At 46.4% G+C, this 15,445-nt stretch overlaps 1 protein-coding gene across 6 annotated transcripts in view; it reads left to right on the top strand.

The window, feature by feature from the left end:
* Window positions 1-15,445, top strand: part of ATP2C2 (ATPase secretory pathway Ca2+ transporting 2) — a 67,702-nt gene that overhangs the window by 21,564 nt on the left and 30,693 nt on the right. For all 6 annotated transcript variants that reach the window (XM_066243892.1, XM_066243891.1, XM_066243893.1 and 3 more), the window contains 4 exons: window positions 1,082-1,171; window positions 3,428-3,463; window positions 3,572-3,633; window positions 10,604-10,712. In XM_066243892.1, the coding sequence (XP_066099989.1) occupies window positions 1,082-1,171; window positions 3,428-3,463; window positions 3,572-3,633; window positions 10,604-10,712 (297 nt within the window). The remainder of the gene's footprint in view (window positions 1-1,081; window positions 1,172-3,427; window positions 3,464-3,571; window positions 3,634-10,603; window positions 10,713-15,445) is intronic.

Genomic DNA, 15,445 nt, shown 5'->3' on the forward strand with positions numbered 1-15,445 from the left:
GGGACTAATAAACGCTGTTCTGAGTTTTACATAAGAAGAAAACAACACATATTAAATTGCTTAATAAAAGTGGCCCCACCCCACTCCTTTCTATACGTTGGCCCTGATGGGAGCATAGCAGTTAAGTGCACAGTGGTGGGAATCAGCTGACCTAAGTGAATCCTTGGGAAATTCGGTTTCTTTCAGAGCCTCAGGTTGCTCACTTATCAAGCAGGAATAACAGCGGGTACGTGTGCTCAATAAATGTTAGTTTTGTTTTTTGTTTTTTTTTTTGTATTTTTCTGAAGCTGGAAATGGGGAGAGACAGTCAGACAGACTCCCGCATGCGCCCGACCGGGATCCACCTGGCACGCCCACCAGGGGCGAAGCTCTGCCCACCAGGGGGCGATGCTCTGCCCCTCTGGGGCGTAGCTCTGCCACAACCAGAGCCACTCTAGCGCCTGTAGCAGAGGCCAAGGAGCCATCCCCAGCTCCCGGGCCATCTTTGCTCCAATGAAGCCTTGGCTGTGGGAGGGGAAGAGAGAGACAGAGAGGAAGGAGGGGGTGGGGGGTGGAGAAGCAAATGGGTGCTTCTCCTATGTGCCCTGGCTGGGAATCGAACCCAGGTCCCCCGCACGCCAGGCCGACCCTCTACCGCTGATGTTAGTGGTTTTTGTTGTTACTGTTTCTCCAGTGTATCACCAGTTCCGCTGCACATTAAGGTTTCAACAAACCCCCTTCTGCCTGTTTTCTTGGATGTGTGGGCTTAGAAGGGGGTCCACGAGCCAGGAAGAGTCTGATTATCCATGGCCAGGGCAGCACTAGTGGCACATGGTTTGTTCTTCCCATTGGGTCTGTCACCTGTTTGCTGTGTGACCCCCCCAGGAAGCCAATGTCAATAAAAATGCAGTCAGGGCATTTGAGGCAGAGAACCATTGGACGGTGGTGGTCTTTCTCCCCCAGCCCTTAGGTCACTGTAGTTGTCGGCTTGGGAGCCTGGCTGTGAGTATGGAACTGTGTCACACATACCGCTACACGGTAAGAAGCCACTGCTCCGTGTGAGACTAGAGAAGAATCCACCCACCCTGCTTTCATTTTCCAGTTTAAGAACCCCCTGATCCTGCTGCTTCTGGCCTCGGCCTTGGTGAGCATCCTGACGAAGAAGTATGAGGACGCCATCAGTATCGCCATGGTGAGTGCACCCCGCTGGGAGCAGCGCCAGGCTCCGACCACTGGCTGCCCAGGGGCTTGCTGAGTATCTGCTTGTTTATTATGCAAGAAAAAAGAGTTTGGCTGTAGAGAAAAAAGTAGAAAAAGCAGCAGAAAGAGAGGAAAGCAAACCCACACCCTTCTCTGCCTCCATATGGAGGTGTCCTGGTTTATTTGGCCATCGCTCTCTTGGTGGATAACAGGTGGCATCTGTTCTTTGCTGTTGGGAACACTGTTGGCAATGAATTCTTCTCTCTGACGACCTGGGATGGAATTGCTCAATCCTAGCTGTGCGCACCATACAAAGAGTAATTGTAATCCATTACCGAGTAAGAACCCCTGAGCTCAGGTGAAAAATCACTTAATAAAAAAAATCAATCATTTTAAAGTGAGGAATTCAATGGCATTAGTCCATTCACAATGTTGTACGAACACCACCTCTATCTAGTTCTAAAACATTTTCATTGCCCTAAAAGGAAACCCCCTAACATTAAACATTTGTTCCTCATTTCCCCCTCTTCTGCCCCTGACAACCACCAGTCTGCTTGCTGTCTCTGGATTTACCAGTTCTGGCTATTTTATATAAATGGAATCACACAATATGCGACCTTTTATGCCTGGCTTCTACCCGAACACCTTTTGTTGGATATCATTCCGGCTTCCTTCTATCTGTCAAGTACTCTTTTAAAATGCAAAAACAGACTCATTCCAGGCCCTGCCTGGTTAGCTCAGTCAGTCAAGAGCGTCTGGAAACAAAAAGGTTGCGGGTTCACTTCCTGTCAGGGCACATGAGAAGCAACCAATGAATGTACGACTGAGTGGAACAATAAATGAATGCTTTCTTCCCCCTCTCCTCTTTTTCCCCCTTCCTTTCTCTGTCTTTTATTTTACTTTTTTTAAAGCCTCAAGTGTTTATTTCTTAATTGATATAGTTCCATTTTCCATGATAAACATTCATACAAAACCACACGACCTTTTAGTCAACACAGATGAAGGCTGGACAATTGCTGCTCAGCCTTTTGGCTGAGATAAAGTGAAGGGTGGACAAAGTATAGTCACCAAAAACTCTCCAAGCTCAGAGCTCTGTATAAATTATTCATCCAGCATGTTTTTTTTGTTTGTTTTTTGGGTTTTTTTTTTTTTTTTTGTATTTTCCGAAGCTGGAAATGGGGAGGCGGTCAGACAGACTCCCACATGTGCCCGACCGGGATCCACCCGGCATGCCCACCGGGGGCGGTGCTCTGCCCATCTTGGGGCGTTGCTCTGCGCTCGGGCAAACTTTGCTCCAGTGGAGCCTCGGCTGTCGGCTGCGGGAGGGGAAGAGAGAGACAGAGAGGAAGGAGAGGGGGAGGGGTGGAGAAGCAGATGGGCGCTTCTCCTGTGTGCCCTGGCCGGGAATCGAACCTGGGACTCCTGCACGCCAGGCCGACGCTCTACCACTGAGCAAACTGGCCAGGGCCCTTTCTCTGTCTTTTAAAAACAAAGATTAAACCCTGCCCAGATAGCTCAGTTGGCTGAAGTGTCACCCTGAGCATGGAAGTTGCTGGTTTGATTCCCCAGTCAGGGCACATACAGGAGCAGCTCGATGTACCTGTCTGTCTCTTCCTGCCTCTCTCTCTCAAAAAACAAACAAACAAATAAACAAACATAAAACCAAAAAAAAACTAAAACGGAAACCCTCATTCCACACTATGAAATTTTCTGATTGATTGATTTGAGAGAGAGAGAGAAACATCAATCTTGTTGTTCTACCCATTTGTGGATTCATTAGTTGAATTCTGTATGTGCCCTGACTGGGGATCAAACCCTCAACATTGGTATATCGGGACAATGATCTAACCAACTGAGAACCCAGCCAGGGCACTGCTTCTGGTTAAAAGGCTGTGGTTAGATCCGCAATTTCTGATGTGGAATGATGTTTACAATAGTTGTTGAGTGAAAAGGCCGTTTATAAAAGAATATGTCTGTTCTATAGGATCCTGTGTTTTAAGTGTGTCTATGCAGAAAAGTCTATAGGGGGTATCTCAAAATGTGAACCTCTGGTGATAGGATTTGGCATGATTTTTCTGCCTTTTTTTTATTTGGCTTATCTCTTTTCTAAGTTCGTGCACACTACACTTACTTTGCAAGAAAAAAGGAAATATATCAAAAAAGACAATGAATGACCTCCCCTCATCTCCCATGGATGTATTCTCTTATTGAGCAGCTGGTGTTAACGTCCTTCTCATTTGCTTCCTAGGCCGTGCTGATCGTGGTCACTGTCGCCTTCATCCAGGTGTGTATTTGTTTATTTTCTGAGGTCCCGGGTTGGGGTGACCCGGGCATAATGGGATCTCAGTGGAATTTCCACCTTTGAATAGCATGTTTGATGTGCTTCTGCCAGGAGTACAGGTCAGAGAAATCTCTGGAAGAGCTGACCAAGCTGGTTCCCCCTGAATGTAACTGGTAAGTCAGAGACCTCCTGGGATTTTTTGGCTCATTGAAGGAGCCATTGGGCTGGTGAACTTGACAAAATTTGTATCCTTTGTGGTGTGATATAGGAGAACTATGTCTTACTGGGGTTCTGGTCTGGTCTCCCTCCTGCCAATGGATCACTTGTGTCCTTGGGGCTGTTGTTAGACTTCTCGGGGCCTCCGTTCTATCATTAGCATCAAATCAGGGTGCTTAGCCCCGGGGGCCACGAATGATGGAAATGGCTTTGGGAAAAGGGTTGTTGGTGAAACCTGTCATACACTGTGCAAACTTGTGTGCGTTTTTGCAAAGGACAATGTTCAGGGATTTCACATTGGATTCTCAAAGGATGGATTCAGAAGAAACTGAGATGTGGGTTTAACAGGCTGAGTCACCAGGGCACTGGTTGAAGGGTAGGATGATGTGAGGATGAACTAGGGGCATTTGCTCTGCAGGCTGTCAGCCTCTTTCCTGCCCAGGCATTTCCATTCTGCCTTTGTTATCCTACAACCCTTACTGAAGATGTTTAAAAAGGGAAAAGAAGGCCCTGGCCAGTTGGCTCAGCAGTGGAGTGTCAGTCTGGTGTGTGGAAGTCCCAGGTTCAATTCCCAGTCAGGGCACACAGGACAAGTGACCATCTACTTCTCTCCCCCTCTCCCTCCTCCTTCTCTCTCTTCCTCTCTTCTCCTTCAGCCATGATTCGAATGGTTCAAGCAGTTGGCCCCAGGCACTAAAATGGATGACTTCATGGCCTCGCCTCAGGCACTAAAAAATAGCTAGGTTGTAGAGCAATGGAGCAGCGGCCCCAGATGGACAGAACATCACGTGATAAGGGGCTTGCCGGTTATAGCTCAGTCAGGGTGCATGTAGGAGTCTTTCTCTCTGCCTTCCTGCCTCCCACTTAATAAAAAATAAATAAATAAATAAATAAAAATATTTAAAAAGGGAAAAGAAAAGATAAAAATATCTGTCAGCACCCCATGGGCATATCTGCTCTGTGCAATGCTGTGCAGTAGAATTTTTTGGAATGTTCTTTAATCTGAGCTGTCTAGTACAGCATCACTTGTCACATGTGGTTACTAAGGACTTTGTATGTGGCTGGGGCAACTGAGGAATCAAATCCTTTATTTCATTTCGCTTTAATTTTAAGGAGCCACATGTAGTTATTGGCCACTGTATTAGACAGCTCAGGCTAGGAGAATTTGCAGACTGCTGCCTTTTGCAGAGGAAGCCAGTAGACATGGAAAGGAACATGGTTTCAGCCTGAATTTTTCTTGATTTAATTTTTAGCATACTGTCAATCCATATATTTACTCTTCTTATAAAAATGAAATGATTTCAACCTGACTGGTGGTGGCGCAGTGGATACAATGTTGACCTGGAATGCTGAGGACCCAGGATTGGAACCCTGAGGTCACCAGCGTGAGCACAGGGTCACTGGCTTGAGTGTGGGATCATCAACATGACTCCATGGTCGCTGGCTGGAGCCCAAGGTCGCTTACTTACCCAGGGGTCAGCTGGAACCCCCCCCAACCAAGGCATATATAAGAAGAAATCAATGAACAACTGAAGTGCCACAACTACAAGTTGATGCTTCTCATCTTTCTCCCTTCCTGTCTGTCTGCCTGTCTCTCTCATGTGCACGCAAGCACCAAAAATTAAAAAAAAATATTTTAGAGAAGGCCAAAATTTTCTCCCTCATCCCTACTATGATAGGTTGGGATCATCTCAGGGTTACGTATCTTTCCCAAAAATTCATTGCTGCTCCAAAGAATGCAACTATAAGTATTGCATGACCTGAGTTTTTTTGGACAGACTTATACATATAGTAACTGTTCTCTGAAGGACAATTCTTGGGAAAGAACCTTAACATACATTTGGGTATATATGGCACCATTGAGCCACAGGGCTGGTGGATAGAAAGATCTAGTGAGATAGAGTCCCACCTCTCAAGGAATCAGCAGGCTTGTGTGCATGTGTGTGTAACAAGCAGAGAATAATGAATAAGAGTAGAGACAAAAAAGAGGATAATGTGGAGACATGAGAGAGGATGAGTCCATTCTCGAAGGGTCAGTAAAAATGTCAGCTTAATAATTGGATAAACAAGGCTGTCAGCAAACCAGGTGTGTAAGGTATGACATAATCACATGAGCAAAGGAAAGCATAAATGATTTATGTGGTTTGATGATCCAATCTTAAGTTTAAATATCAAGCGTTGGCCTTTTAGGTGAATAGATACATTATTGATGTCCTCAGAAGTTTCACTTCTAAAAGACATTTTTAGTTTCAAGAACAGTGGTGGCAGGCAGCCTGGTAGAGTTGAAAGAGCATTGCAGATGTCCAGCCTCACTCTCAGAGTCTCCATGACCTGTTCTGCAAATTAGGACAAACACTGCCAGGCAGACCCTTTCTGCATTTCCTCCATCCTATGTGTAGTCACTAAATATTTACTGGGCACCTACTGTGTGCTGGAAGAAATAGTGCTGGGGTTACATCAATGCAATAGATTTTGTAATGCAGCAGGTGCATTAAAGCCAAAAGGTCCCCCCAAAACCCAAAGCCGTACAAGAATCAAAACAAAAAATCCCCCACAAAGATGCAATAGTGATGGGTAGAGGCGTGGGGGCAACTTTAAATAGCTGCTGGTCAGGCCACCCTGATCTGACAGTTAAGGAAAAGCTAACATACATTTACTTTTTTATTTGCATTATAAAATTATACCCCTGAAACCTATATAATTTATTTATTTTATTTTATTATTATTTTCTTTCTTTTTTTCTGAAGTGAGAAGCAGGGAGGCAGAGAGACAGACTCCCACATGCGCCCAACTGGGATCCACCTGCCATGCCCACTAGGAGGCGATGCTCTACCCATCTGGGCCATTGCTCAGTTGCAACTGGACCCATTCTAGTGCCTGAGGCAGAGGCCGTAGAGCCATCCTCAGCGCCCGGGCCAACTTTGCTCCAATGGAGCCTTGGCTGTGGGAGGGGAAGAGAGAGAGAGAGAGAGAAAGGAGAGGGGGAAGGGTGGAGAAGCAGATGGGCACTTTTCCTATGTGCCCTGATGGGGAATCGAACCCTGGACATCCACACACTGGGTCGACACTCTACTACTGAGCCAACCTGCCAGGGCCTGAAATCTATATAATTTTATTAACCAATGTCACCCCAATAAATTCAATTAAAAATTTTTAAAAGATGTGTTTTTTATGGTATGGTACATATTTTTAAATATGGGACATATAATTCATACAGTTCTGCATTTTTGTTTTTCATTTAACATTATAGTATAAGTATTTGCTCTGAAACAAAATATTCTTTGAAAAATAATATCTACTAGCAGAATAAACTCATATCCTCTTTAACTATTCCAGGGGTCCCCAAACTATGGCCCATGGGCCGCATGTGGCCTCCTGTGGCCATTTATCCGGCCCCCGCCACACTTCCAGAAGGGGCATCTCTTTCATTGGTGGTCAGTGAGAGGAACATAGTTCCCATTGAAATACTGGTCAGTTTGTTGATTTAAATTTACTTGTTCTTTATTTTAAATACAGTGTGTCCGTAAAGTCATGGTGCACTTTTGACCGGTCACAGGAAAGCAACAAAAGACGATAGAAATGTGAAATCTGCACCAAATAAAAGGAAAATCCTCCCAGTTTCTGTAGGATGATGTGGCAGCTTGTGCGCATGCACAGATGATGACGTGACATCGTATATACAGCGAAGTAGCCCACAGCCATGCCAGTCGAGATGTGGATGGTACAGAGGAAAGTTCAGTGTGTTCTGTGGCTCGCTAAATTCGAATCCTTGACCAAAGTGCAATGTAAATATCGGCGCGTTTATAATGAAGTGCCACCACATAGGAATAACACTCGCTGGGATAAGCAGTTGAAGGAAACCAGCCGTTTGGTGGAGAAACCCCATTCTGGTAGGCCATCAGTCAGTGACGAGTCTGTAGAGGCTATATGGGATAGCTACCTAAGGAGCCCTAAAAAATCTGTGCGTGAGCCCACATCTAACTGCACTGAATAGGTCTGAAACTGGGAGAGTTTTTCTTTTATTTGGTGCAGATTTCACATTTCTATCGTCTTTTGTTGCTTTCCTGTGACCAGTCAAAAGTGCACCCTGAGTTTACGGACACACTGTATTGTATTTGTTCCTGTTTTGGTTTTTTACTTTAAAATAAGATATGTGCAGTGTGCATAGGGATTTGTTCATAGTTTTTTTTATAGTCCAGCCCTTCAACAGTCTGAGGGACAGTGATTTGGCCTCCTGTGTAAAAAGTTTGGGGACCCCTGAACTAATCCAAGTTAGGTTTCATTTCCGCCTTTCCCATATTAACTGCTGTGAATACTGTAGACACCACCAGGGGTCATTGCAGAGCCACTAGTATGCCATCATGCAAGAAAACTGGCTACACAAGAGTCCATCTCTGTTAACAAATCCTATGTGAGGACTATTCCACATAACTAGGGAAATTCCCTTCCAGAATGGGCTTAATTAATCAGAAATTATCCCATTCCTTCCAATTACTTTTGTGTGTATGTGTGTGCGTGACAGACAGACAGACAGACAGGAAGGGAGAGAGATGAGAAGCATCAACTCATAGTTGAGGCACCTTAGTTGTTTATTGATTGCTTTCTCATACGTGCCTTGACTCAGGGGGGCTCCAGCTGAGCCAGTGACCCCTTGTTCAAGCCAGCGACTGTTGGGCTTAAGCCAGCGACCTTTGAGCTCAAGCCAATGACCTTTGGGCTCAAGCCAGAAACCATGGGGTCATATCCATGATGCTACACTCCAGCAGTGAGCCTGCGCTCAAGCCAGATGATCCCACACTCAAGCCGGCAACATTGGGGTATCAAATCTGGATCCTCAGCATCCCAGTTCAGTATTCTATCCACTGCACCACAACCTATCAGGCAACCTCCCAATTAATTTATAGTCAGCATTTACAAAACAGCTATTTTGTAAACCGAGCTCTATCCATACAAGATATAGTATTAGACCTGTTCTTACCTGCTTGGTATGAGATCATTTGTGCATAAAATGCTTGGCCTATTTTATAAGTTTGTGTGAACGTCAAATAAAATATGAAAGTACCTCATAAAGTTATGCAGCAGCATTTCACCTTTTAAGTTGCCCTGTTTTAATGATGTGCTATTTGGATATCTGAATGAGTTGTCTCCTATAAAGACTAAAGAATCCCAGGTAGTAGTATCACAATTATGAGATGAGGTACAAGTGCATCTCATCATCACTTTGGCACGATCACGGATTATTTCATTGGTTTTCCTTCCCCTAGCCTTTACTCCCCCGTTGTTTAAGTCATCATGCAATTAGTAATCAGTTTTTTTTCTAGAAGCTGAAGTTATCATTTACAACTAATTTAGTTTTAGTTCTTTTCCATCCTCATTTACCTGAAGCTTCTTCTGGAAAATTACTCTAAGCTCAGGACTGGCCTACACAACTTGCAAGGAGCTGAACAGCAGGGGTCAAAGAGCCACTCCAGGCCTGACCTACTTGATGGGCTCCAGCCCAGGCAGTGAGTGGCACTCCTGGTCTCTCGAAACCCAGAGGTGACTCTTAGAAGCAAAAGGCACCAAGGGCCCTATTTCCCAGCCAGCCAGGCTTCTGACTCAGCCTTCACTCTGCCTTCTGTCCTAATGTCCTCTCCGCTGCCCGGTACTCCACCACCCAGCATCAGGGATGAAGAGGAGCTAGGGCTGGGCCTGCTGGGGACCAAGCGGCTTTCACAACCAGCTTGGTGTGGCCTTTTCTGAGCACAGCCTAATCTGCTGACAGGTCTATTCTGACAAATCCCAGTATACACGGGAGCCTGGGCAGAACAGGGCCTGGGAGTCTTTCATCAGTGGCATTTGATTTCCTGTTGGGCCGGAGCCTTAAGCTCCCTGGAAGAAGAGCACAGAAGCCACAGGAAGACACCAACGATGCGAGCACAGCCGCTTGCACTGCCCTGGACGGCTCCGGAAGAGAGCAGTCCACAGTCTTCCCCGAGGTTCTGCATCTTAGAATAGGGCCTAAAAGGGCACCAGGCGTGACCAGGCGGTGGTGCAGTGGATAGAGCATTGGACTGGGATGCGGAAGGACCCAGGTTCGAGACCCTGAGGACGCCAGCTTGAGCGCGGACTCATCTGGCTTGAGCAAAAAAAAAGCCCACCAGCTTGGACACAAGGTCTCTGGCTCGAGCAAGGAGTTACTCAGTCTGCTGAAGGCCCATGGTCAAGGCACATATGAGAAAGCAATCAATGAACAACTAAGGTGTTGCAATGCGCAACAAAAAACTAATGATTGATGCTTCTCATCTCTCCGTTCCTGTCTGTCTGTCCCTATCTATCCCTCTCTCTGACTCTCCCTCTGTCCCTGTAAAAGGGCACCAGGCGAACACTACTGCTCTTGATAGGTACAGTTCCTGGTACATAGGAGGTGTTTGATAAATATCAGTTGCATGAATGATGAATGACAGGTTTAGCCATTAGACCAGCATTCGAGGCCAGAGTGCCTGGGGAGACCTACATTTCTATAGTCAATCAAAAAACCAAACAATCCTGGGAGTGGAGTAGAGGAACTAAGCCTACAGACCTGAAATGAAGTCAAGAGGTTCCCAACAGCTGGACACAAACCCAGGAAAACTCAAGAGCCACACAACAGAAATGCAGCAACTCAGATGATCAACCACTATTATTATTTAAGAGCAGTTTCTAGTACCTGGGCCCTCACAGCACCTACCATCCCCAGAAGGGCCAACTTCCTGAGATCATAGTCTAACCAGCTGACCAGTCCCACTCGACGTCCAGGAGGGAGTGGGGGACTCATTCAGGAGGCTGACACCAGCAGAGAGAAGTACGGGGTTTCCTGTTTCCCTAAAGCTCATGTCTTATGCCCCTGACCTCATAAAAATGGGATGTCAACATGGGTGCTTTTGCTTTTTACCGTTTCAAATGCAGCATAAGAGAAGGAAAACTCCAGCATCTGCTTGCACGAGACCTGGTTCCCGGAGACATCGTGTCTCTCTCGATTGGAGACCGGATCCCTGCAGACATTCGTCTCACTGAGGTGAGGGGTCCTGGGCCTCAGCTTGTCGGAGGCAGGCATTCTCTCTCTCTCTCTCTCTCTCTCTCTCTCTCTCACACACACACACACACACACGCACACACCCACATGCAACAGACAAGTCAGGGAGTTAGCAAACAGCTAATTTTAAGCACAAAGGCCCTCAAATGGTATTTCATAAATTAATCCTTCCCATTTTAAGAATAAGCCTGTAACAAATTCTGGTTGTGGGCTCTAGTTTTCAGCAGACCACAGCAGCAAATTAAACCAGGGTGGGGCTGAGGAAGGAGGCAAGGGTTCCTTCTGGAAACAGCCACACTGATGTCAGAAAGAAGTGGTGGATTGTTTAGGAACGAGAGGGGAACCAGAACCAGTGAAGGCATAAAAAGTAGCAATGGCTTTTACCGCTGCTCCGTTTGGGAACATGGGTTGTGGGGCAAGCTGCTTCCCCAACCTCTGTGGGTGCCCACGTGCCAGGCTTCACAGAACAATGCCTGAGGCTCTCTGAGATGGTACTGGGTTCTCGAGAAAGGGTTGAAGTTCAGCGGGAACTGTCGATGGGAGTGATCTCTTTTATGATTCCTGCCAGAATGCTTAAGAATTGTTCAAAGCTTTTAGTGCTAAAGGATTAAGCAACAGGTTATCCTCCGATTTGTTTATTTTCTCAGGAATTGCAGGATTAATAGCATTCCGTGACACGGAGGCCTGGAGGGTGGGGGTGGAGAGAGGTGCAGAGGTCAAGTGCCAGCACCCGGGGCCCTGGTTTACAGCATTCTGGCCAGTCTTTGATGTCGGGCGGGGGCCAGAGGGCCACTGAGACTTTCGGAGCTCCAGGCAGGGCAGGGACCAGGAGGCTGGGGTGGGGGGGCTTTCTCTCTCAGGCTCATGCTGGTCCCCCATCCTGCACCAGGGTGAGTTCCTCGCCATCTGCCTCCCCATGACAGCATTCAGTGTACAGGTCTGGGGCACGTGGCTCCCATCCGAGAGTCCCCAGGGAAGGCTGGGAAGCCAGTCTGACACTGTTAGCTTCTCGATCAAGAGGGAACTCTGCTCCCCAGTGCAGAGATTCCAGAGGTACAGGGTCAGTCCTGATGCTGGGCAGCCACAGGGGCTGTGGAGAGGTGGCGCTATGAGAGGCAGTGCTCCTAAATGGTGCGTGCCCTGGAGCTGGGTTTTAGCCTGGTTTGAACCCGATGCCTATCATTCATAAGCTGTGTGACCTGTAGCAAGTTACCTAACCTCTCTGTGCCTCAGTGTCCTTATCTATAACATGAGGGGGGTTGATAATGCCCAAAAGGTGGTTGTAAGGATTAAATGGCTTCACAAATACAAAGTGCTCAGAATGGTGTCTGGCACCAGCGAGTGATGGGCATGTGTTGGAAGTCAGAGGGCCGTGGGTTTCTAATCCCCACCCAGCACCTCCTGGCGTGAGACTTTGAGCCTCAGTTTCCTCATCTCTCAAAGGGAATAATGCTCATCCGCCACCTGGCAGGGTTATCATGAGGATGACACGAGCCGAGACCTGCAGCAGGCTTGGCACTACGCTGATGTGGGTTAGCAGTCACCCGGTATTGCTACTGATTGCATTGTCTGTCATTACCGTTCTCTGCACCAGTTCTTTGAAACAATTTTTTTTTAAGCCTCAAATAACTTCTTTACAACCTAACTGGTTTTCTTCCTGCCCTGCTTATATAAATTAAATTGTACCTGCTTGTAGACACCACAGGAGTTTCATCCAAGCTGCCGGCTGCCGACACTCAGTACAGTTTTCCTTTTTGGTATTTTGCAACTCCGCTGAACAATCGTGAGCTTCGTTATTCCCAGTGGAACACTTTTACTGGCTCTTCAGCTCCGACATCCAGGAGGGCTTCTCTGCATTTGGAAGCCGCTTAGGGCCAGGAAGCAGCAGGTTCAAGAGAGTTCTTAAAATAAGTAACCCAAACACTAGTCCTTTTTGCATAATGTGTATGTGGAGCCGGAGGGGTAGGGGTGGTGGTGGTAGTGGTGGTGTCACAAGGACATTACATATTTTCTCCTCCCACAGTTAAAGGCCAAGGCCTCTGTGAAGGGCTGGCCTGCGCAGCCAGTAGAGCAGGACCGCTGCTCTTTCTTTTGTCCTATCATTTCTATATGAGAACGGAATTGGATGGAATCTGTCAGGACTCCAAGCAATGCTTTGTCTTGGAGGTAGGAGCACCTGCCAGTGTGAGGAGACAAGAAGAGCTTTGTCTTCCCCTGAGCAGGAAGTGACAGGGAGTTCCTGTGCCCCCTTGGAGCTCCTGATCCTTGTGTTCAGGCTGAGCTATCTCCTTGGTGGCCACTGGCATTGTATGATGCTCAACGACTATTTCTTGAGCACCTACTATGTGCCAGGAACTGGGCTGAGTGCTGAGGAGACAGTGGAGAAAATAGACCTGAGCCCCGTACTCTAGGTTTATAGTTCAGACTGACAGACAGACCACAGCTGCCCATGACACATGGGGGATCTTGAGGGAAAAGTACAGCAAATCTTGGATTTCCTGAGCAGGACAGACTTGCTTGGCCTAACACAATCACAGAGGTCTTCCCGGAAGTGGTGGCTTTTGAGCAACCTAGAGTGGACACAAATCAGCTGTTTTAGGCAGAGGAGGCCCGTGCCCCATGCCTAGCTCTGACCTAGAAGCCAGATGCATTGCTGCTTTTGGATGCCTCTATGGTGTGTCTCCATGTGGTGGGTCGCCACGCAGTAGGGCCGTTTCTGTCATTTGAAACTCACTCCCACCCTGGTGACTTAGCCATTCTCATTCCTGAGGTCTCAGCTCACTGTCCTCTCCCCACCCTGTGCCTGCCTTCCCTGGCCTCTCCCCGGGGGGCCTCCCCTGTGCCCTGCCTACCCGGGAATTCTCTTTCCCACTCCCCCTCCCCACTCCCATTTTTGCTTCTCTGGCTTGCTGTCTTAAGGGAAGTCACCATTGTCTCATCTCACTCTTCCTTTCCTCATTTTAAGAAAAAGACTTTCATTTTCAGGACAGTTTTAGATTTACAGAAAAAGTAGGGAGATAGTATAGAAGATCCCCATGTCCCACACCCAGTTCTATTGGCACATTTCTTCCAATTAATGAACCAATAATGATACATTAGTATTATCAATAATAATGCTTATTGTTAACCATGAACATGGTTATTTTATTAATAATGCATGTATTATTTAATATAATTTTATATTATGATATATTTTTTATATATAAATATAAAGTTCACACTTTTTTCAGATTTCTGCAGTTTTCCCTAATATCCTTTTTCTGTCCCAGGATCCCACATTACATTTACTCATCATGTCTCCCTCTCGTCACACAGTTTCTCCAACATTTCTTGTTTCTGATGACCTCGACAGTTTAGAGGTATGCTGTCAGGTGTTTTGCAGAAGGTGCCACAATTGTGATTTGTATGATTTGTTTTCATGATTAGTCAGGGGCTGTGGGTTTTGGGGAGGAAGACCACCGAGGTATAGCACCCTTCTCATCACGTTGTATCAAAGGTGCATGCTGTCACCAGGCCTTATCACTGCTGATGTTGACCCCGATCACCTGGCTGACTGATGTTTTGTATGTTTTTTCTGTGTTTCCAGTTAATAGCAGTTCTTTTCTGTGAAAGGTCCTCATGCTTTGGCAACTGGTGCTGTCATTCCAGCTGAGTCATCCCCCCCCCCTTTCATCCATTCAGCATAGACCTCATAGGGGCCCCTTCCTGGGCTTTGTGTTCACTGAGCCTCTTACTGTCCTGGAACCTACAGTGGCCCCCTGATCCACGTGCATCAAGACCAAACTCTGCCTCTGACCATTCACAACCTGGCCCCGCCCCCTGCCCTTTCCCCATCCTATACAGTGCTTACAAGAATGGAGAATGCACCAAGATCCATCTTTGATACATCCTAGCGTTTAGGCCGTGGGCAAATTTCTTAAGCTCTCAGAGCCTCAGTTTTCTCATCTGCAAAGTGGGAATCAGAGCAACCTTGTCCGTGGGATAATTGTGAATATTTCATGAGAGAATGCAAACACTAAGCAAATGTTAATTATTATTACATCATCATCAACAGTATTATTACATCTCTGAATGTTTACTATACTCTACTTTAGCACCATCCTATTTAGCACTGAATTACCCTCCATTTGTTTCACCTGCAAGGGTCTTTTTCTGCCGAGTTCTTGAAGCAGAATCTGACTTAAAATTCTCTGGGCATATAATAGGCATTCACTGAAGTCTTGTTGAATTGACCAATTAGGAAACTGGGCAAGCTAGCTGGTCATATTTTAATTAGTCTTTCTTTAATAGGGAAAAAAAAAACAAAATTAAGCTGAGTTTTGTTTTTGTGGTTCTTGGTGTGCGTGGAGGGCTGAGCTTTGGGACAAGAAATGACTCAGTTACCTTGCAGCCCAGTGTCGCCCAACTTTTGTTCCATAAGAATGGAAACCCCCAGTTGGAGAGTCACAACGCTCATTTACACACTGAAGGCTGAAGGCGCTGAGAAGTCTTTGTAAAGAAAACTGGGTGACAGGATTTAACCCCATGTTTCCCAAAAGAATTTTTACCCTGACCCCTTTCTCCACAGAGCACCAATTCCTGCGAATGAGGGTCCCCAAAATGCAATTGGGAAAATGACGCTCTAACTCCCCATTCATCCATTTTATAAATAGAAGAACTAAGTTTCCCAAATCATTGTCACAAGTGCAAGTATGCTTTTTTTAAAAAAGAAAAGA

The sequence above is a fragment of the Saccopteryx bilineata genome, chromosome 9 (genome assembly GCF_036850765.1).
Source record: "Saccopteryx bilineata isolate mSacBil1 chromosome 9, mSacBil1_pri_phased_curated, whole genome shotgun sequence".
Taxonomy (NCBI): Eukaryota; Metazoa; Chordata; class Mammalia; order Chiroptera; family Emballonuridae; genus Saccopteryx; species Saccopteryx bilineata.